At 42.6% G+C, this 21,219-nt stretch overlaps 1 protein-coding gene across 2 annotated transcripts; it reads left to right on the plus strand.

Moving 5' to 3' along the window:
• Positions 1-3,190: 3,190 nt before the first annotated feature.
• Positions 3,191-20,173, plus strand: RDH11 (retinol dehydrogenase 11). Of its 2 annotated transcripts, none has more exons than XM_068543766.1 (7): positions 3,191-3,338; positions 5,976-6,094; positions 7,367-7,522; positions 8,696-8,800; positions 9,686-9,895; positions 12,989-13,178; positions 19,817-20,173. In XM_068543766.1, exons 1-7 carry the CDS (start codon positions 3,271-3,273, stop codon positions 19,917-19,919), a joined length of 951 nt encoding a protein of 316 aa, XP_068399867.1. In that variant the 5' UTR covers positions 3,191-3,270; the 3' UTR covers positions 19,920-20,173. The 2 variants fall into 2 exon arrangements, with proteins under 2 accessions (XP_068399867.1, XP_068399875.1); XM_068543774.1 differs by having other exon boundaries at positions 9,686-9,805.
• The last annotated feature ends 1,046 nt before the right edge of the window (positions 20,174-21,219 follow it).

The raw sequence follows: 21,219 nt of genomic DNA on the forward strand, positions 1-21,219 counted from the left end.
TTTACTTCTTACTAGCACACTGGTTGGCAAACTATGACCCACAGGCCAAATTCAGTCCACTGCCTGTTTGTGTAAATAAAGTTTTATTGGAACACAGCCATGCTCATTCATTTACATACTGTCTATGGCTGTTTTCATGTTACGGTAGCAGAGTTGGTAGCTGCAACAGAGATGGCCCCCAAAACCTAAAATATTTACTTTTCTTTATAAGAAAAGTTTAATCACTCCTGTACAAGCCAGTTCCTCATCATTCCAATCCTCTGTTATGGTTAATAATTCTTCATATTAAAATTTCCCTGTTCAAATTTACTGTGTGGTTTCTCTAACCTGCTCAGACCCAAGCTAATACATCTCCAACCTCTCTGTCCCCTTTTCACAGTCCATTTTCAGTCTTACCTTTCTCTACCTATCCCATAATTTGAGTGCTCCTCAAGGTCCTCCTCTGCACATTCTCTAACTTCCTCTCCAAGTGACTCTTCTGTTTACCCATCTTCAGTCATCAATTTTGTGGAATTAACTAAAGAAACCTCAGCTATAATTGGAGTGGGCAGGCCTATATGGGGAGCTCTCATGCCCAGTCATGCATCATCAATTACTCCAAACAGGAAGAGATGTTTGCCTACATCTCCCACAGGAAAGTGTTGCCTACATCACTATCCAGCAGGAAGAAGGAAACTCTCCACTGCATACAGTCCGGCCAATCAGACTTTAGCAGCCCAACCAATGAGAAGCCTCCATACTTTGGATTCCCAGCTTTCTCCAATGGACTCTTTGATTATCACAGCCCCTCCCAACCACCCCCCCTTTTGCTATAAATGCAAGCTTCCCTTCCTTGTTCTCTGGATTTGCCCATGGGCCACCATAGTTTGCATATCTTGAATTGCGGGTTCCTATGGCTATTTCTGAATAAACTCGCTTTTGCTTGTAAATAACTCCCTATTACATTATTAAAATTGACAGGTTTAACCAATTGTTTTTAATCTGGGTTCTATGGATGCAATTGCATGCAAATTTTGTGTAGATGCCCAAATGTGCATATGTATAAGAAGAAGTTCTCCAGCCTCATCTTTTGGCAGTACGGCTCAGTAGTTAAGGGCACAGACCATGGATACAACATGCTTAAGTTTGAATCCCAGCTCTGCCACTATGTCCTGGGCTAACGTATTTAACCTTGTTGTTGTTTCAGTTTCCTTGTCTGTGAAATAGGGAAAATCATAGTACCTACCTCATAGAGTTGTTATGAGAGTCAAGGTGGTTAATAGATATAAGGCACTTGGGCAAGGCCTGGCACATAATAAGCACTATATAAGCACTGGTTGTTATTGCCATTTCTGGCACTGCCCCTAGCCCCTGTGCCTCAACTAGACCAGTGTTTTCCATTGTTCTAGTGGCCCCTGTTTTAACTCTGCACCATCAAGTGCACTCACTCAAGTCCTCTGCTCAGAGCACTCTTGCCTATATGTTGCTTGCCCACTAACTCCTGACCTTCCTCAGGCCTCAGCTCACATGTTATTTCCTCAAAGAAGCCTTCCTGATTTCCAGACCAGGAGATGTCTCCTGCTAGGATCTCCCAAAGCTTTCTCTATTTTCCCTCATAACCCTCATCACAATTTATTCACAGTGATCACTTGTTTTTTTGTTTTTGTTTGTTTGTTTGTTTTTAAATTTATTTATTTTTGGCTGCATTGGGTCTTTGTTGCTGTGCGCGGGCTTTCTCTAGTTGCAGCGAGCGGGGGCTACTCTTTGTTGCGGTGCACGGGCTTCTCATTGTGGTGGCTCCTCTTGTGGAGCACAGGCTCTAGGCGGGCGGGCTTCAGTAGTTGTGGCACACGGACTCAGTAGTTGTGGCTAGTCGTGGCTTGCAGGCTCTAGAGCACAGGCTCAGTAGTTGTGGCTCACGGGCTTAGTTGCTCCGCGGCATGTGGGATCTTCCCGAACCAGGGCTCGAACCCGTGTCCCCTGCATTGGCAGGCGGATTCTTAACCACTGCACCACCAGGGAAGCCCCGATCACTTGTTGCAGAGGTAATTTCTCCCTGGCTCCTTGCTGGACCTCAGCACAGTGCCTAGTACATTGTAGAAATACCATAAACATTTGTCAAATAAATGAGTGAATGAATAAGGAACAAAACATGGGAAAGGCTTTTAATACAGGTGTAAAACTCTATTCAAATATTAGGTAACCCAATAATGAGCATGTGACAAAATCTGATGACTTATTTAATATAATGTTAAATTAGTAGAAATTTGTATTGTGTGAAGGAAACCCTCTCCTCACCAATTGCTATAAAATATATTGGTTCAAATTGAGCTTGGAATATGTGTCTTTCAATCAAATGGAAATGAATTATCCAGAAGAACCAGAATACATTACTGTGTGCAGTCAGGGACCACAGACAGATAATGACTTAAAACATTCCCCACCTTCACCCCCAAGGAAACGAGACATAGTCCTTAGAGGGCAGACTGAAAGGAGTGACTGACCAGGGAAGCTGCTTGTTCCCAGAGAGTTTCCATGGCTTTAATTCAAGACAGGATTAAATACTTTCATGAGTAGGCAAAACCAACTGTGCTAATCTGAGAAATCCATTGCTACCCTGGGAGTTAATATAACTAACCCAAGTCATCAAGAAAACTATATTCTATCATCAATTAACACTCAAACACCAGGAAAATTATGATATTATACTTTATATTTCATTATAATTCCACAAAGACACAATAAAATGATTCTCCTGGTAGTGTCTTCAGGGACCGATTGCTTCTGCTTCTTTGAGTGAAGGAATCCCTAAGGAGGAAAGATTCCCCCCTCCCCCTCAACTGTCAGACTCCAACGGCTCCTCCTTTGTGCAATCAGCCTTAGAACATTTCCCAGACGCCAATATTTGACCTCCAGGAGAAACATGCGGTAACCGCCTACCCATAATTGGGGAAAACTGAACCAGGGTCTGGACTTAGGCACCGGCACAGAGAGGACTGGGGAGATTTCATGGTGGCCAGAAGGGCCATGGGAGAGCTGGTTCGATGATCGCAAAGGCCCTAGATCCTAGCTGGTTGGGGACCCGTTGCGTATCTGGTGCAAAATTCAGCTTCTCTCAGCGTCTGGGAACAGTGTGCTCACATGCCAAGCTTTGGACTACATTTCCCAGACGGCTTTACTCCCCGGGCTGTCGCACTTTACTAGGGCGTGTCTTGGAAAAGAGGCCACAGCCGGCGAGCACCGCTGGGGCATCTCGCTCACCTCCGGCAGCCGCACCTGCCTCCCCGCGAGATGATTGGGGTCCTGCTCCTGCTCCTCCTCCTCCCCTTTCTCCTGTACATCGCTGCACCCCAGATCAGGTCTGTGCAAATGTATTGCCTTCTCTTGAGAAGTCTTCGGGGGGAACATTCATCCCCATCGAAGCTCTGTTCTTCAAAAGTAGGAAAGGAAGACTCCCCGCGGGGCTCCAAGTAGGGGAGTTCGGTTGGTCGGAGGAGGTCCAGCTGCCCTGGGTGAGGAGGGCGATACCAGGAGACCCCAGGCCGTGGGAAGGGGCTGCAGTCCGGAGCACCCTGCTTTGTTTCCTCAACGCGAATCGTGACATCTGCAGCTCCATTGCTTGCTCTCTTGTTGCTGTTAGATTTGCTTTTTCTCTGCACGGATGTAGTAAAGGAGAGAAATGAAAGGGTTTCATCACACTCTCCTGCCTTCTACCTGCCTTCGCAGCAGGAGTTGGGGGTGGGAGGTGGTCCGAGTCCTGCTCTGGCGTTTGGGGGTGGGGAGGAGAGGTTGAGGGTCGTGGTCTCTTGACCAGGTGACACATCAGCCAATGGCTGGCTGAGTGCCCCGGAGAATCAGCAGCGAGTTGCACACTGCTGATTGGTGCTGAGTAAATCACCAGGAGTGACGGTGGACCAGTGATTGAAGACACACACTCCTTCCCTCGGTGGGGATTGGATGGGCGGGGGAAGGGGGACGCGGTCAGTGTCTGAGTGGAACTGGAAGGCGCGCTAGCTCACCCTGTGCCATTTCTTACCACATTCACCCCTTCTTCCCTTTCTCCCCACCTCCCTCGAGCCCCTCCTCCAGTTGTATTTCTCCTCCCCTCTGCACACGCAGTCCTTCCACCTCTAGGCACACATGGGTGTTCGTACTCGGCCGAAACGCTGCTTTTTATCTCTTTCCGCCATGACATCCTCTTATCCACATAGAATCTCAGTGAAGAGTTGAACCTGAACTGAAAATAGTGCTCATACCTCAGCAAGGTTTTTCTAAGGAAGGTTACACTCCAAGGGTGATGTTCCAAACCACCTAGCTAGGTCGTGGGGGCTCGACCAGAGCTGGACTTTCATAGTTGATTGTCTCTTTTCTTCCTGCTGGTTAAGGAGAAGGAAGAGCTGGGTAGAGGCCCTGATGTGTTGTGGCTCCTCGAGCTAAAGCTGAAGGGATGTGGGAAACTGAGCAGGGAGGCTTGTTCTGAGGAGGAAGATATCCGTTAGTGGTCACCTTGAGTTAGTTTGCTTCCTTCATGGCCTGTTTGTTCTAAGCAGGAACTTGAGTGGCTAGAAGTGTGTACTTTGCAATTCTAAGTTCAATGAAAAAGGTTGAAATGCTCTTAAAAATGCATCTCCCAGTCAACAAATTGTTTTAAATTGAGCCCCCAAGATTTGCAGAGAAAAGAACAATCCGAGGCCTACTAATACCTGTTTGTGCATTCATTCTTTTGGAGAAGCAAGATGAAGGAAGAAGGACTCAAATTAGTGAAACCAGGACTTGAATCTCAGCTCCCCTTTGTACTTATTTACATTATTCTTTGTCTTATTTATTTATTTTTTCTAAATGTATTTATTTATTTTTGGTTGCGTTGAGTCTTCGTTGCTGTGTGCAAGCTTTCTCTAGTTGCGGCGAGCAGGGGCTACTCTTCGTTGCTGAGCGCAGGCTTCTCACTGAGGTGGCTTCTCTTGTTGTGGAGCACGGGCTCTAGGCACGCAGGCTTCAGTAGTTGTGGCGTGCGGGCTCAGTAGTTGTGGCGCACGGGCTTAGTTGCTCTGCGGCGTGAGGGATCTTCCCGGACCAGGGCTCGAACCCATGTCCCCTGCATTGGCAGACGGATTCTTAACCACTGCGCCACCAGCGAAGTCCCTCTTTGTCTTATTTTTAAGTGTGTGTGTGTTTCTGTTCGTTTTGTCCAGGATGACAAGCTTTCATAATTTTAACTTTGTGTTGGGTAAGCTGTTTTATCAAGGCCATAAAGTGCCAGTTATGGACAGATTAACATCAGTGGACCAGTTCTTTCTTTTCCTAGGCTGAGTCTTGTGATTTCCTAAGCCTAAGAAAGAGCTCCACCAGGAGCCTGGCTAAACAGATATTCATCAGTTCTTGTAACTGCAGGGAACAGTGCTAAGGTTTGCCCTTATAATAGAATCACTTCTGTCCTCAAGCAAGAGCAGAAACATTTGAACAAGAAAATCTTTTTTTTTTAAATGAATTTATTTATTTATTTTTATTTTTGGCTGCGTTGGGTCTTCATTGCTGCTCACGGGCTTTCTCTAGTTGCGGCGCGTGGGCTTCTCATTGCGGTGGCTTCTCTTGTTGCGGAACACGGGCTCTAGCCATGCGGACTTCACTAGTTGTGGCACACAGGCTCAGTAGTTGTGGCTTACAGGCTCTAGAGCGCAGGCTCAGCAGTTGTGGTGCACGGGCTTAGTTGCTCCACGGCATGTGGGATCTTCCTGGACCAGGGCTCGAACCCATGTCCCCTGCATTGGCAAGCAGATTCTTAACCACTGTGCCACCAGGGAAGCCGGAGCAAGAAAATCTTAAGAGCAGAAAATTTTGTTTTCTTTCCTCCAACCTTCCTTTAATCTATAAAAAGACAGCAGTAGAAGGAACCAAAACAGCCCTCAGCCTTGGGGCCTGTAGACACGGGGGTGTTGCAGGAATCTCTGGCTGAGACAAAGAGAATGAAGAACTGATGAGCTCTCCTCTGTCTGCAGGAAAATGCTGTCCAGCGGGGTGTGTACCTCAACCATCCAGCTTCCTGGGAAGGTCGCTGTGGTCACTGGAGCCAACACAGGCATCGGGAAGGAGACAGCCAAAGAGCTAGCTCAAAGAGGCAAGTTCATCTGCTTCTAATTCCCTCCTGCCACTGTTGGTTTTTTTTAATTGAAGTATAGTTGATTCACAATGTTAATTTCTGCTGTACAGCAAAGTGATTCAGTTATACATATATATACATTCTTTTATTAATATATTCTTTTCCATTGTGGTTTATCATAAGATATTGAATACAGCTCCCTGTGCTACACAGTAGGACCTTGTTGTCCATCCATTCTATATGTAATAGCTTGCATCTGCCAATCCCTAACTCCCAGTCCATCCATCCCCCACCACCCCCACCTTGAGAACCACAAGTTAGTTCTCTATGTGAGTCTGTTTCTGTTTTGTAGATAGGTTCATCTGTGTCATATTTTAGATTCCATGTATAAGTGATATCATATGGTATTTGTCTTTCTCTTTCTGACTTACTTAGTGTAATAATCTCTAGTTGCATCCATGTTGCTGCAAATGGCATTATTTCATTCTTTTTTATGGCTGAGTAATATTCCATTGTATATATGTACCACATCTTCTTTATCCATTCATCTATCAAGGGACATTTAGGCTGTTTCATATCTTGGCTATTGTGAATAGTGCTGCTATGAACATAGGGGTACATGTATCTTTTTGAATTATAGTTTTGTCCAGATATATGCCCAGGAGTGGATTGCTGGATTATATGGTAATTCTATTTTTAGTTTTCTGAGGAACCTCCATACTGTTTTCTATAGTGGTTGCACCAATTTATATTCCCACCAACTGTGTAGGAGCGTTCCTTTTTCTCCACACCCTCTCTAGCATTTGTTATTTGTAGACTTTTAATGATGGCCATTCTGACTGGTGTTAGATGATATCTCATTGTAGTTTTGATTTGCATTTCTCTAATAATTAGCGATGTTAAACATCTTTTCACATGCCTATTGGCCATCTGTAGATCTTCTTTGGAGAAATGTCTATTTAGGTCTTCTTCTTGCTACTGCTATTTTATCCCTTGCAATGATGACCATTCTCATTATTTCCTCCCAGTCTTGGAATTCAAGAACATTCCAAGTGCCCCGCTGATTTGCTGGTCGGATACTAGTACAATGTTCTACATATAATGGACACAATGAATATTATTGATTTATTTTTCTTTCCTGATATGTTCATCAGATACCTCTGTGTGAAGTAGGGGTAATTCCTTTTTTAAAAATACAGTAGAAAATAACATTTAACATTAGTATTAGGTCTTTGATGCTCACTCAAAAACAGAGCCGACAGTTTGTCTCTTTTATATGTTGGTTGACAGGAGCCCGTGTATATTTAGCTTGCCGGGATGTGCAAAAGGGGGAGTTGGTGGCCAGAGAGATCCAGATCATGACAGGGAACCAACAGGTGTTGGTGCGGAAACTGGACTTGGCTGATACTAAATCTATTCGAGCCTTTGCTAAGGGCTTCTTAGCAGGTAAGTGTGGAACTGGAGACTATGCTGTGGGTCTTGCAATCAACATTGCAGACTTAGCTAAAAAGAAAAGATTCCTCTCCCTCTCTGACACATAGAAATGCTAGACAGAATATAGCCAAAAACTTCTGATTCATAGCTGAACTCATTAGTAACAAAGGGAAATACTCAAGAGGAAGAAACAAAAAATGAATTCAAAAATTCATAGCAGTGCATAAGAACTAAAGCCAGAAATCTCATACGTGTACCAGAACTCAATATGGGCTTTAAGGTCTGGAGTCCAAATATCCGTACAGGGATAGGAGATGAGACCTCAGGATGTTGAGGGCTGGGTTGCTGTCTGTATCTGAGGCTCCACATAAGGTTGGGATTCACAAAAAGCCATCTGGTCCTTGGTACAGGGAGCTTAAAAAAAAACCCAGGCCACCAGCTCAGGCATATGACAAAGAAGCTTATCATCTCTTTAGAGCATGGATGGATAAACGGTCATCTGCAAGAAATTAGAACTTCAAGCTGACATCATTTATGAGGTGGGAGGGAATTCATTCACACCACCAACTGGTGCAAGAAACTTGAGCTGAGAAATTAGTGTAAAACCCCGTAGTATCACATCAAAATTGAGTCCAAGAGCACACTGTAGGCTTATTCCCTCATAACCCAGGGATCTAGGCCTCCCAAGGGAAGCAACTTCCACTGATACATACTTTTAGTCAGAAATTACAACTCACATGAGGAAATAAATCATAAGAGAGAGTTGGCAGATGAAACAAAGAGGTGAAACCAGTGTTTCTTTGGGGGCCTGAATCCGAGCGGCAGGGAGGCATAGAGAGTATCCTTTTTCTCTTGTTTTGGGATTTCCCATTCAGCTTGAGAAGTCTTTCTGTTGGGAGAGATAGACAGAACACTTCCCAAAAGCACTGAGTAAGTAGCTCCTGAATTGGAAAGATTGGAAAGGCCATTTGGTAGTGTCAGGTGGAATTTTGCCCTGTATTAAGAGTATGTATGATTCAGCTAAAGTCTTAAAATGAAAAAAAAAAACAAAATAAGTATGAGAGGAAAATAGAGGAAAGATTGAAGCCATGCATCCTCATTTTCAAAGCATGGGTATGGGGCAGATTTCAAAGATGTAACAGCTGTGGCTGGCCACTTCCACACTCCATCCCCTCTTCCCTGCAGAGGAAAAGCATCTCCACATTTTGATCAACAATGCAGGAGTGATGATGTGTCCCTACTCCAAGACAGCCGACGGCTTTGAGATGCACATAGGAGTCAACCACTTAGGTAAGAAATTGTGTCTCATCACAAAGCTAGAGGGAAACTAAAGTTCCCCTTGGAAAACTTAGGGTCATATGGAGCCTTCTTTGTGGTGTGATTAGACCTTTGGGCCATAATAGACTATAAGTGTATAATAAATAGTGTGGTCCTGCCTGAAAGCTCAGGCTCGCTTGAGGTTCCTCCCACTTTTTAATCTGTGCTTCAGATTCAATTTACCTTAGAATATTTTTGAACAACCTAATTGGATTGGGGGCTGTGTTGCTTTCTTTGTAGCGACGCTTGTGGCCAGCATCAAGTAGAGGCCACCTGCTCTTAAACAGTGATGTTATTCAAAGTTGGAATAAGACATGACTTCATATTCATATTCACATAATCCAGACCTACCTCTTAGAAAGATGTCTCATGTCTTTGGCTGTTCCTATTTCCCCAAACCGTCACTGAACTTATTCTGTAGTTGATAATGAATTAATGAGGCAAAAAGCCTTATTCTTTTAAATTTTATTTATTTATTTATTTATGGCTGTGTTGGGTCTTCGTTTCTGTGCGAGGGCTTTCTCCAGTTGTGGCGAGTGGGGGCCACTCTTCATCGCAGTGCGCGGGCCTCTCACTATCGCGGCCTCTCTTGTTGCGGAGCACAGGCTCCAGATGCGCAGGCTCAGTAATTGTGGCTCACGGGCCCAGCTGCTCTGCGGCATGTGGGATCTTCCCGGACCAGGGCTCGAACCCGTGTCCCCTGCATTGGCAGGCGGACTCCCAACCACTGTGCCACCAGGGAAGCCCAAAAAGCCTTATTCTTGAATGCTCTGCCTTCCATAGCTGAGCCCGGCTCACCACTACTCCCTTCACCCTCACATTGGCCCTTAACTCTGTTAATTCTACTTTTTCTCAAAGGTCACTTCCTCCTGACCCACCTGTTGCTAGAGAAGTTGAAGGAATCAGCCCCATCAAGGGTAGTGAATGTGTCTTCCTTAGCACATCACCTGGGAAGGATCCATTTCCATAACCTGCAGGGTGAGAAGTTCTACCATGCAGGTCTGGCCTACTGTCACAGCAAGTTAGCCAACATTCTCTTTACCCAGGAACTCGCCCGGAGGCTAAAAGGTAGGCTTAGAAGAAATGAGTGTGGAGACATGAGTCAATGGGAAGTAGCTAAAAGCCACAGGAATAGGAACTGTTTTCTGGAGCCCATCCTCTGGACAGGACCTGCTTCCATGGCTCTACCTGGGTATAGTTTTAGTAAACAGCCCACAACTGAATGTTGGAGGTGACTGGGAGGTAAAGGGAAAATTCTGAAGGCTGGGCTTTGGCAGTTACTAGCTGCATGACCTGCAGCAAGTTGCTTAACTTTTCAAGACTTATTTCCTCATATGTAAAATGGGACTGCTTCACGGGTTATTGTCATGATTAATTCAGGCCTCATGAGCAAATCAAGTTTTTTGACTCGTAGTGAAACTAGATAGAAGGGAGGCACCAGAACTGGCACTGGCTACAACCATTAGGATAAAACAGGTGCTGGGACTATGGAGGGGGTCTCCCTAACAACAAAGGGTCAAACAAGAGGGAAACGTATGCTTGAGGAGGGGAGTCTCCAGTCACAAATAAACAGAGGTCCTTAGAACGGTCTACTATGGATTTCCAATATATAGAACAGGAAATCCAGGGTGGACAATTAGAGTTGCTTAGGATTAAGGCAGGCAGAATTCAGGCTGAAGGTATCAGACACATTAGCCCCATCGTTGGAACAGGATCGTCAAACCACATGGACAGCTGTGAGATGGAGAGTTATGTCTATGCCCAGGGCATAACATCCTTTATCAGCTTGGGATAGATCAGGGTAACTGGATGGTGAAAACTATCCAAAGGTTGGTCAGGGAGCTAGGGTGGCCTGGAAGTGGAGAGATGGACCCAGCTGTGAGGATCAGATAAAAGCAGAGGCCACACGAGTGAGAAAACCTGATAGGTATGAGGATTAGGTGGGAAATAGCTATGATGCAATGAAAGAAACCTGGGCATGACGGAAGAGGCATTCATTCAGCCGTTCAACAGCCACGTATTCAGCGTCCATGCTATTTTACACACTGGATTACGGGTTTGAGGGTGGAGTGGTTCACATCCAATGGGAGAGAGAAATAATTAGCAAGTATTTATACAACTGTCACATGTAAAATCAGTCTAGTAATGCATGAATAATTCTCATTGTATGAAGTTCAAATAAGATGGAAGTATATAGTTATTCTCCTCTCTTCCCTTTCTGCTTTTCTCCCCTCAAGATACCACTGTCAACAACTTGATGTGCCCCATTCCAATTATTTTCTTGTGCATTTACATATGTATATATCATACATAAGGAAGTGAAATTCCAACACAGTATCTAAGAGATCTTTCCATGTAGTACATAGAGATTTACCCCATTACTTTTGTTGGCTGCATTGTGTTTCATAGTATAGATGTGCTTTAGTTTATTCATTTCCTGAACAACGTCTAGACAGTTTCCTTTTTGTTGTTGTTATTTAATTATAATTGTGATAAATGCTATAAAGGGGAATTACGAGGACCTATAATGGATTGGCAGGGGGGTGGTGGGGAGAACCTTATTCAGTCTGAAGGAACAGGAAGGACTTTTCTGAGGGAGTGAGTTGCAAGCTGAGCCCTTGCAGGATGATTAGAAATTAAATGGGTTACAGTGTGGGTGGGGTGAGGCAGCTGAGGGGGCTGAGGAACATTCCAGGCAGAAGGAAGAGAATGGCTGAGGGTCTGGTCTCTGCTTGAGAAACTGAGAAAAGGCAGTCATAGTTAGAATGTAGAAAGCAAGAGGTCTGAGCTGAGACTGGTAAGGTAGGTGAAGGTGAAATCCAGAGAGGCCACAGTAAGGATTTTAGTGTTTATTCTAAGAACAATGGAAAACTGTTAAAATGGAATCCTTTTTTAAAATGAGGGCAAGAGTGGATGCAGCAGGTGATTTCTGTGGTTGAGGTAAGAAGTGAGGGTAGCTTGGACTAGGGTGGTGGAGATGGAGGGTAATAGACACTCCTGAGAGATATTTAGGATGTGAAAATCACAGGGCTTGTTGATTGGAGATGCATGGTGAGGTGGTGGATCCTTAAGGACTGGTCCTGTATGCCTGCCTGGTTGAAAGTATAGGGAACACTGCAAGAACCAGGTTTGGCCTTAAATACATGAAGTCAGTTTTGGACCTCTGAGTCTGCATTACTATGGGTCATCTAGAGTAGCTGTCAAGTGGAAAATAATACAGGTCCACAGTCCTTTTTCTGTAATTGTGAAATCCACAAAGGCCTGAAAACTGTTTTTTCCTAAGCTTGATACCAAAACTCATCTGGCAGCAAAACCTCACCTGTACTAGGGAGAGTAGGTAATAGACATTTTATATATATAAAATAAAATTTAAAAAATTGGAAACATTTCTGACCCCAGGGTTTCTAGAAAAGAATTGGGGACCTGAAATAGCACATGCATAAGTGTCATTTAGCACTTATCATGCACCAGACAGTATTCTAAGCTCTTTTACACATGAACTCATTTAATCCTGAGAACAGCTCTGTGAGGTGTAGGTATTATAATTATCCCTATTTTACAGATGAGGAAACTAAGTCACAACATCAGGTAGGTTACACAGCTAGTGAGTGGTAAAGCTTGGATTTGAAACTGGGCAGTCTGACTACAAAGTCCATACCCTTAACCACCACATTATACTGCCTTTTATTGTCAGCCAAGTGTTAAAAGGAGCCACTTGGACCATAGATAAAAATGAGTGCTATAAAGTTACAGAGAGGGAATTTAGTGAGCCATGAGAACTCTTAACATTTAAAGTTTGGGTAGAAGATGATGAACCGGTCCAGGAAACAAGAGGATGCATCCCAGAAAGGTTAAAAAAACCAGAAGAGGTGTGGGATCATGAAAGCCAATGAAAAGGCAGCTTTAGGATGAGAGTGGTCAACAGTGTCAAGTGCTTCTGAGAGGTCCTGGCTCTGCTGCTTCCTAGCAGTTAATAACCTCTCTGAGCCTTAATTGTAATCTGTGAAATGAAGGTATAAATTACTGTGAGGAGTGCTTGCGATAGCATCATGGGAAAGGAGTCCACATGGGGCAAATGTTTATTCATGTCTTCTGCTCTCTTTGGTCACTTGGCAACATCAAGTCCTGTCTTCTCCTCTCTATATGGCATCCCCACATCAGGCTCTGGCGTTACAACGTACTCTGTACACCCTGGCACAGTCAACTCTGAATTGGTTCGGCACTCATACCTCATGAGATGGATTTGGTGGCTTTTCTCCTTCTTCATCAAGACCCCTCAGCAGGGAGCCCAGACCAGCCTGTACTGTGCCTTAACAGAAGGTCTTGAAGTTCTAAATGGGAACCATTTCAGGTATGAATGTATCTGTTTTTGAAGATGGAATTTTATTGCCCACAGGAAATAATTTGGATTTGTCTGGTGTACCGTACCCTTTTTATTTATTTGGGGGGGGAGGGGTGTTTATTTATTTAAATTTTCATTTTATATTGGACTATAGTTGATTTACAGTGTCGTGTTAGTTTCAGGTGTACAGCAAAGTGATTCAGTTATACATATACATATATTCATTCTTTTTCATATTCTTTTCTCATATAGGTTATCATAGAATATTGAGTAGAGTTCCCTGTGCTATACAGTAGGTCCTTGTTGGTTATCTATCTTAGATATAGTAGTGTGTGTATATTAATCCCAGGCTCCTGATTTATCCCTCCGCACCACGTTTCCCCTTTGGTAACCATAAGTTTGTTTTCGATATCTGTAAGTCTGTTTCTGTTTTGTAAATAAGTTCATTTGTGTTATTTTTAACAATTAGATTCCACACATGAGTGATGGCATATGATATTTGTCTTTCTCTGTCTGACTTACTTCACCTAGTATGATAATCTCTAGGTCCATCCATGTTGCTGCAGATGGCATTATTTCATTCTTTTTTATGGCTGAGTAATATTCCATTGTCTGTATGTATACCTTACCTTTTTTAAAAAGTACATTGTCCAATATGGCTTTTGTCTCTTGACTCTAGGGATGAGGGTAGTTAATGATGCTGCTAATGATGCTGTTTTATCTTTTAATAGGGGAATTTGACCCATTCACATTTTTTTGTGGTAACTGCTAAGTTTGATTTTATTCATGCCATCTTTTATATGGATGATTATGCTTTCTGGTTGTTTCTTTTCTTCCTACATTTTTTTATGTCAGTCTAGTTTTCTTTGTTCCTTTTTGGGCTCCTAGTTCTATTTTTTCACATTAAAAAGAATTTGAATCTGTATTTCTCCATTACCTTCAGGACTAAAATAGTATCAGTGGACTCCCTTCTTGAATAAGTGAAGAGTTTTTAAACTTTGTATTGTAGGGAATTTTGAATGTACACAGGAGTAGACAAAATAGCATGTTGAATCCCCATATACCCATAATCAGCCTCAACAACCATTAACCCATGGCCAATCCTGCCCCATCCCCATCCACTACCCCTTCCCATATTTTTCTCATTCCATATTAATTTGAAGCAAATTCCAGATATCACATAAGATCAAAATTTTAACACGGTTTCACCTCCACCTTCAAGATTTTGTGGAAATAATCCGAAATTTTGGAGAAAGGGCTGTAAATAAATTCAGATTGGAATGAAAGGTAGACAGTCAGATCATGAAAGGCCTATAATGCCAGGCTTAGAGAGGAGCCACAGAAATTGTTTCAGTAGAGAGAGCCACAGTCTGGTCTGTGGTTTAGAAAAATATCCTTAGTAACTCCGTTTGATGAATGAATGAAGTACCCCAAATGAGAGAGAATGAGTTTCTGATGTAGGGTAATGACAGCCAGAATGAGGAGAATGGTTTAAGTGAGAGACCCTGAAGAGGCAGAATTTTTACCACTTGATGACCAACAAGTGAGGGGGTAGAGGAGGATTTGGTGACCTGGGTTCAAGCCTGAGTTATTAGGAGATTAATTGTGACATTAACTGAGACAGAAGATGTAGATAAATAATGTGTATAACTTAGGGTTCTTTGATTCCAAACCAGTGGAAATGGACGCTGGCTAACATAAGCAAGAAGAGAATTTATTAAAATATGGGGATACTCCTAGGTTCGAAGGGAAGACTGAAGAGTCAGGCTTCGAACTGTCAGAATGGCCAGTCAGCTGGCCAGGACCCTGCTGCTGGAGTGAGTGAACACCAGCTGTCTTCAGTCTGTTGTGTTGCCCACCATCCACTCTCCAGGGAGGAAGCATTGGGTCTCCTTCCTGCCCCGATCATCGCCTCCATTCTCTCACCCCCACTAGCTTGGCTACAGGAGGACAGGCAGGCATTTGATTAATGGGATCTTCAAACTATATCCAAGAGGCAGAGGTAATTCCATAGAAAGAAATCAGGTTTCTATTGCCAAAAAAATGTGTGGGGTGGGTGTTCAACCAAAGAGTAACAATTGCCCACTACGTAATAAACCCGGCTCTGTACATGTTGAGTGTGTTATCCATAAGATATGTGAGTAGAACTGTGTAGCGGATAGTTGGAAATGCAGGTCTGAAGTGCAAGAAGATAGATTATTTAGTTTTGTACACTGGAATGATTTTCCAAGAGTGACTGGATTCTTCTTCCCTGGGGATTTTAAAAAATTAAATAACCCTTTATCTTGGTTTTGACTGAATGGCTTAGAGTCAGCTTCAAATCCATAATTATTGAATTGACTTTTGAAGAGCCTTTCCAGTACAATGGATTCTTAATTTTAAGCATTTTGAAGATCCAACAGCAGCCATGTAGACCGCTAGCAAGACATGAACATAGAAGTCTGTTTTGATTGAAGCTTTAGGACCTTTGCACTGGTTGTTCTTTTCTGCCTGAAACTACTACAACTTTTTGTCTTTATAGATTTGCCTATACAGTTGGAATTATATAATATATGGCCTTTTGTGACTGGCTTCTTTCACTTAGCATTACATGTTAAAGGTTCATCCATGCTAGAGGGTGTATCAATACTTCATTCTTTTTTATTGCCAAATATCTTATTTTATGGATACACCATCTTCATTTGTCCATTCATCAGTTGATGGGCATTTGGATTTTTTCCCATTTTTGGGTTATTAAGATAATGCTGCTTTGAACATTCATGTACACATTTTGTATGGATAGTTCTCTTGGGTATAAACCCAGAAATGTAATCTCACTGGAATATGGGTCATATTTTAACTCTACTTTAGCTGTTGAGAAACTATCAGACTGTTTTCCAAAGTGGCTGCACCATTTTACATTGCCACAAGCAGTATATGAGGGTTCCAATTTCTCCACATCCTTGTTAACACTTGTTATTGTCTGTCTGTCCTTTGATATTAGCTATCTGAGTATGTATAGAGTAGTATCTCATTGTGGTTCTCATTTGCATTTTCCTGCTAATGATGTTGAACGTCTTTTCATGTGCTTATTCCCCGTTTCTATATCTTTGTTGGAGAAATGTCTATTCAAATCCTTTGCCCATTTTTAAATTGGATTGTCTTTTTGTTGTTTAGTTGTAACAGTTCTTTATATAATCTAAATATGAGTCCTTTATCAGGTATATGATTTGCAAATATTTTCTCCCATTCTGTTGGTTTGTCTTTTCAGTTTCTTCATGGTGTCCTTTGAAGAACAGAAGTTTTTAATTTTGATGAAGTCTCATTTATCTATTTTTTCTTTTATCACTTATGCTTTTGGTGTCTTATCTAAGAAACCATTGCCTAGCCCCAGGTCACAAAGATTTATTACTGTTTTCTTCCAACAGTTTTATAGTTTTAACATTAAGTTCAGGACTATGATCCTTTGTTTTTCTTTTTATTTTATTTATTTTTTATACAGCAGGTTCTTTTTTTTTTTAACATCTTTATTGGAGTATAATTGCTTTACAATGGTGTGTTAGTTTCTGCTTTATAACAAAGTGAATCAGCTATACATACACATATATCCCCATATCTCTTCCCTCTTGCGTCTCCCTCCCTCCCACTCTCCCTATCCCACCCCTCTAGGTGGTCACAAAGCACCGAGCTGATCTCCCTGTTATACAGCAGGTTCTTATTAGTTATCCATTTTATACATATCAGAGTATACATGTCAATCCCAATCTCCCAAGTCATCACACCCCCACCCCCACCCCCACCCCCACCCCCGCCCCCACCCCCACCACTTTCCCCCCTTGGTGTCCATACGTTGTTCTCTACATCTGTGTCTCTTTTTCTGCCCTGCAAACCAGTTCATCTGTACCATTTTTCTAGGTTCCACATACATGCAATAATATATGATATTTGTTTTTCTCTTTCTGACTTACTTCACTCTGTATGACAATCTCTAGATCCATCCACGTCTCAACAAATGACTCAATTTCGTTCCTTTTTATGGCTGAGTAATATTCCATTGTATATAGGTACCACATCTTCTTTATCCATTCGTCTGTTGATGGGCATTTAGGTTGCATCCATGACCTGGCTATTGTAAATAGGGCTGCAATGAACATTGGGGTGCATGTGTCTTTTTGAATTATGGTTTTCTCTGGGTATATGCCCAGTAGTGGGATTGCTAGATCATATGGTAATTCTATTTTTAGTTTTTTAAGGAACCTCCATACTGTTCTCCATAGTGGCTGTATCAATTTACATTCCCACCAACAGTGCAAGAGGGTTCCCTTTTCTCCACACCCCCTCCAGCATTTGTTGTTTGTAGATTTTTCTGATGATGCCCATTGTAACTGGTGTGAGGTGGGTGATACCTCATTGCAGTTTTGATTTGTATTTCTCTAATAATTAGTGATGTTGAGCAGCTTTTTTTTTTTAATTGTTTATTTTTGGCTGTGTTGGGACTTTGTTGCTGTGTGCGGGCTTTCTTTAGTTGCGGCGAGCAGGGGCTACACTTCGTTGCGGTTTGTGGGCTTCTCATTGCGGTGGCTTCTCTTGTTGCGGAGCACAGGCTCTAGGCGAGCAGGCTCAGTATTTGTGGCTCACGGGCTCTAGAGCACAGGCTCAGTAGTTGTGGCGCACGGGCTTCATTGCTTCACAGCATGTGGGATCTTCCTGGACCAGGGCTCGAACGCGTGTCTCCTGCATTGGCAGGCGGATTCTTAACCACTGGGCCACCAGGGAAGCCCTGCCTCCATTCTTTTTCCGAGGTCCTGGATCATCTTCACTATCATTATTCTGAATTCTTTTTCTGGAAGGTTGCCTATCTCCACTTCATTTAGTTGTTTTTCTGGGGTTTTATCTTGTTCCTTCATCTGGTACAAAGTCCTCTGCCTATCTTTCTGTGAATGTGGTTTTTCTTCCACAGGCTGCAGAATTGTAGTTCTTCTTGCTTCTGCTGTCTGCCCTCTCTACTTTTTTTTTTTTTTTTGGCTATGCCACACAACGTGTGGGATCTTAGTTCCCTGACCAGGGATCAAACCTGGGCCCCTGGCAGTGAGAGCAGAATCCTAACCACTGGACTGCCAGGGAATTCCTTATGATCCATTTTTGTTAATTTTTGTATATGGTATGAGGTAGGGTTTCCAACTTCATTCTTTTGCATTTGGATATCCAATTGTCCCAGAACCATTTGTTGAACAGATTATTTTCTCTTTGCTGAATTGTCATGATAGCTGTATTAGTCCATCTCGGGCTGCCATGACAGAATACCACAAACTAGATGGCTTAAATGACAATTTATTTTATCACAGTTCTGGAGGCTGGAAGTTCAAGATCAAGATGCTGGCAGGGCTAGTCTCTGGTGAGGCCTCTCTTCTGCGTTGCAGATGGTTACCTTCTTGCTATGTCCTCACATGGCCTTTCCTCTGTGTGCATATATTCTTGGTGTCTGCTTCTCTTCTTAATAAGGACACTAGTTCTATTGGATTAAGGCCTCACCCTTATGACCTCATTTAACTTTAATTACCTCCTTAAAGACCCTATCTTCATTATAGTCACATGTGGGTTAGAGCTTCAACCTATGGATTTGGGGGGACATGAATCAGTCTATAACAGTAGTATTACCAAAAATCAATTGACTGTAAATGTGAGGGTTTACTTCTGTACTTTTAATTCTATTCCGTTCATTTACGTGTGTATCCCTATGCAAGTATAACACTATCTTGATTACAGTAGCTTTATAGTAAGTTTTGAAATTGGTCACTCTTTTACCTATACTGATTAATACTTACCAAAGTCCCACTGGAAATATCAGCATCATGACCATGCTGATGTCATAACCATACTTCAGTAACTCTTATTGTATGTAATATTTGAATTTTGTATTTGAATAATTTTTACAGCATGTCTTAGCTTACAGGGCGTTTTCATGTCCTTTGTATCATTTGCTGTTCACCATAAACTTATAAAGAATTTAAGGCTTAGTGCATTGGAGGCTATAGAGGCCTACAGAGGCCAAATCATTTCCAGAGAGTCATCCAGACCCTCTTGGTCATCAGTGATAGTCTTTTCACTCAGAAATGGCAGGTTTTGCTGGTGGTATTGGTGAGTTCCCTTAAACAGAAGTACTACACTTATAAGGCTTGTTCTTTGAGTTTAAAAACAGTTATAACTGCAGGCAGACCAGAAAGAAGAAGGTTTTTTTTTAACCACTCCAAGCATCTATGACCAATGTAAATAGCAGTATCTCAGCTACATGACACTGTACAAGGTGCTATAGAGTGGACCTTAGAGACATGTTTGAATAAGATGGACATACACAGTAGTCAGGCAGGCACTGATGTTATAGTTAAATACATATATATACACAAAGGGGAATATAAAGACTAAATGATACACATTATATATCAAACAAAGCATTCTGATCTGGTGTGGTCTAGTGAGCTCTAAAATGGTAATTACATTTTCTCTGAGGTAAACATTGGAGGATGCAGAGATAGGACAAACATTGGTCCTGTGAAGCGCCCAAAGCACATGTCATCCCTGGGTTGTTTTTCTGTTGTAGTCCTTATCCCAGGCAGAGAGCAGACTCCATTCTTAACCCTGTGCTTTAAGCCTTTCTTTTTCCTTTCCAGTGACTGCCATGTGGCATGGGTCTCTGCGCAGGCTCGTAATGAGACAGTAGCAAGGCGGCTGTGGGATGTCAGCTGTGACCTGCTGGGCATCCCTGTGGATTGACAGGTGATGGCAGTTGGACCCAAGAGAAGCCTGCAGTAGACTACTAAGTACTCCCTGCCAAAATGATTCTCCTTCAGGATGGTCAAAACCTTGAGCACAAAGAAAGCAAATCTTCCAGCCTTGCCTGCTTGATGTCTGATACAAGCCCAGTGTACACTGCCAGATTCATCTAAACGCCTTGCATTTGTCCAGATTTATTTTGCTCCTGTTACTGCCAGAGTTACTAGAGATAATATAGGATAAATAGACCTTCATATGACCTCCAAGCTCATATTTTCCTTCTGAAGCCTACTACCTAGGAGAACCTAAGCTATGGCAAGGGTTAATTTCTGGCACCTTGGATTAGTTTCTATCCTCTTTGTCCACAGTGTAGTTCCTCCCAACCAAACAACCTTCAAGGGGGCCATCCTTTAGCTTTAGCTAAACTCCAGGAGTCACAGTGGCTTGGCTCAAGAGCAGGGTTTGTCCCTCACCTCTTAAGAAAACCATCATGGCACCAACATCTGGATTCTTTCAGGAAACTCTTCACTGAATCTGGATTGTGGCATGGCTTTATCTCTGACAACCTAAAGCCACTGCTGCTAAAACACTTTCACATGCCTAGACCACAGAAGAGCTTCCTTTTCTAAGAAGTTGGTGGAGTTTACAGGATGGCAGAGATTTGGGGAAAGGCAAAAATAAAAATCAAATTTAAACTGTCATTCATTTTCCTGCTGTTTCTCAAATCAGCAAGAGGGTAGTGAAAGAAGCAGCTTGAGAAGATAGGCCACCTGGCTTCAGTTACTGACCCTAGATCCATGGAGGCCTCCTTTTTGTACCTTGGTTTCTCTTAGAAAACCAGAAGGGAAAGGCTATTTAGTGATTGTCCCTGAGTATATCTTTGTGTGTGTTCTTGTGTATTTATGCAGCTGGGAGTATTCAAAATAGCCACAAAGGAACAGTATTAAACTGGACCCCCATGCAGGTAAATGATCAGAGACGGAGCAGACCTGTGTCATTCAGTCTTTGATACAATGGAAAATGAACTCTGTATATGCTGATAACTACCCACCAAGAAGCACATTGGTGGCAGGGAAGAAGTCCAAAAAAGAGAAGAATCCTGGAAGATAATGCATGCAAAGACAATGAAGGGACTAGAAAAGGGTTTTTAAAAAAACCACACACACACTCACACAACAGCTAAATACGTTAGTAATATCCAGCAATAGAAGAATTGAGGGTGACCACCTGAGTTCAAGTAAGACGGGAAAGGCACTGTGTTAAGCATCAATCAACCTATGTGGTAGAAAAAAAAACCCAG

This window comes from Eschrichtius robustus, chromosome 1 (genome assembly GCF_028021215.1).
Source record: "Eschrichtius robustus isolate mEscRob2 chromosome 1, mEscRob2.pri, whole genome shotgun sequence".
Taxonomy (NCBI): Eukaryota; Metazoa; Chordata; class Mammalia; order Artiodactyla; family Eschrichtiidae; genus Eschrichtius; species Eschrichtius robustus.

Bases quoted from the DNA above. Each gene is read 5' to 3' on its own strand.
- RDH11 (XM_068543766.1), top strand. From the start codon at position 3,271: ATGATTGGGGTCCTGCTCCTGCTCCTCCTCCTCCCCTTTCTCCTGTAC. The intron at 8,801-9,685 runs GTAAGAAATTGT...TTTTTCTCAAAG, and splicing joins CATAGGAGTCAACCACTTAG to GTCACTTCCTCCTGACCCAC. The intron at 13,179-19,816 runs GTATGAATGTAT...TTTCCTTTCCAG, and splicing joins CTAAATGGGAACCATTTCAG to TGACTGCCATGTGGCATGGG.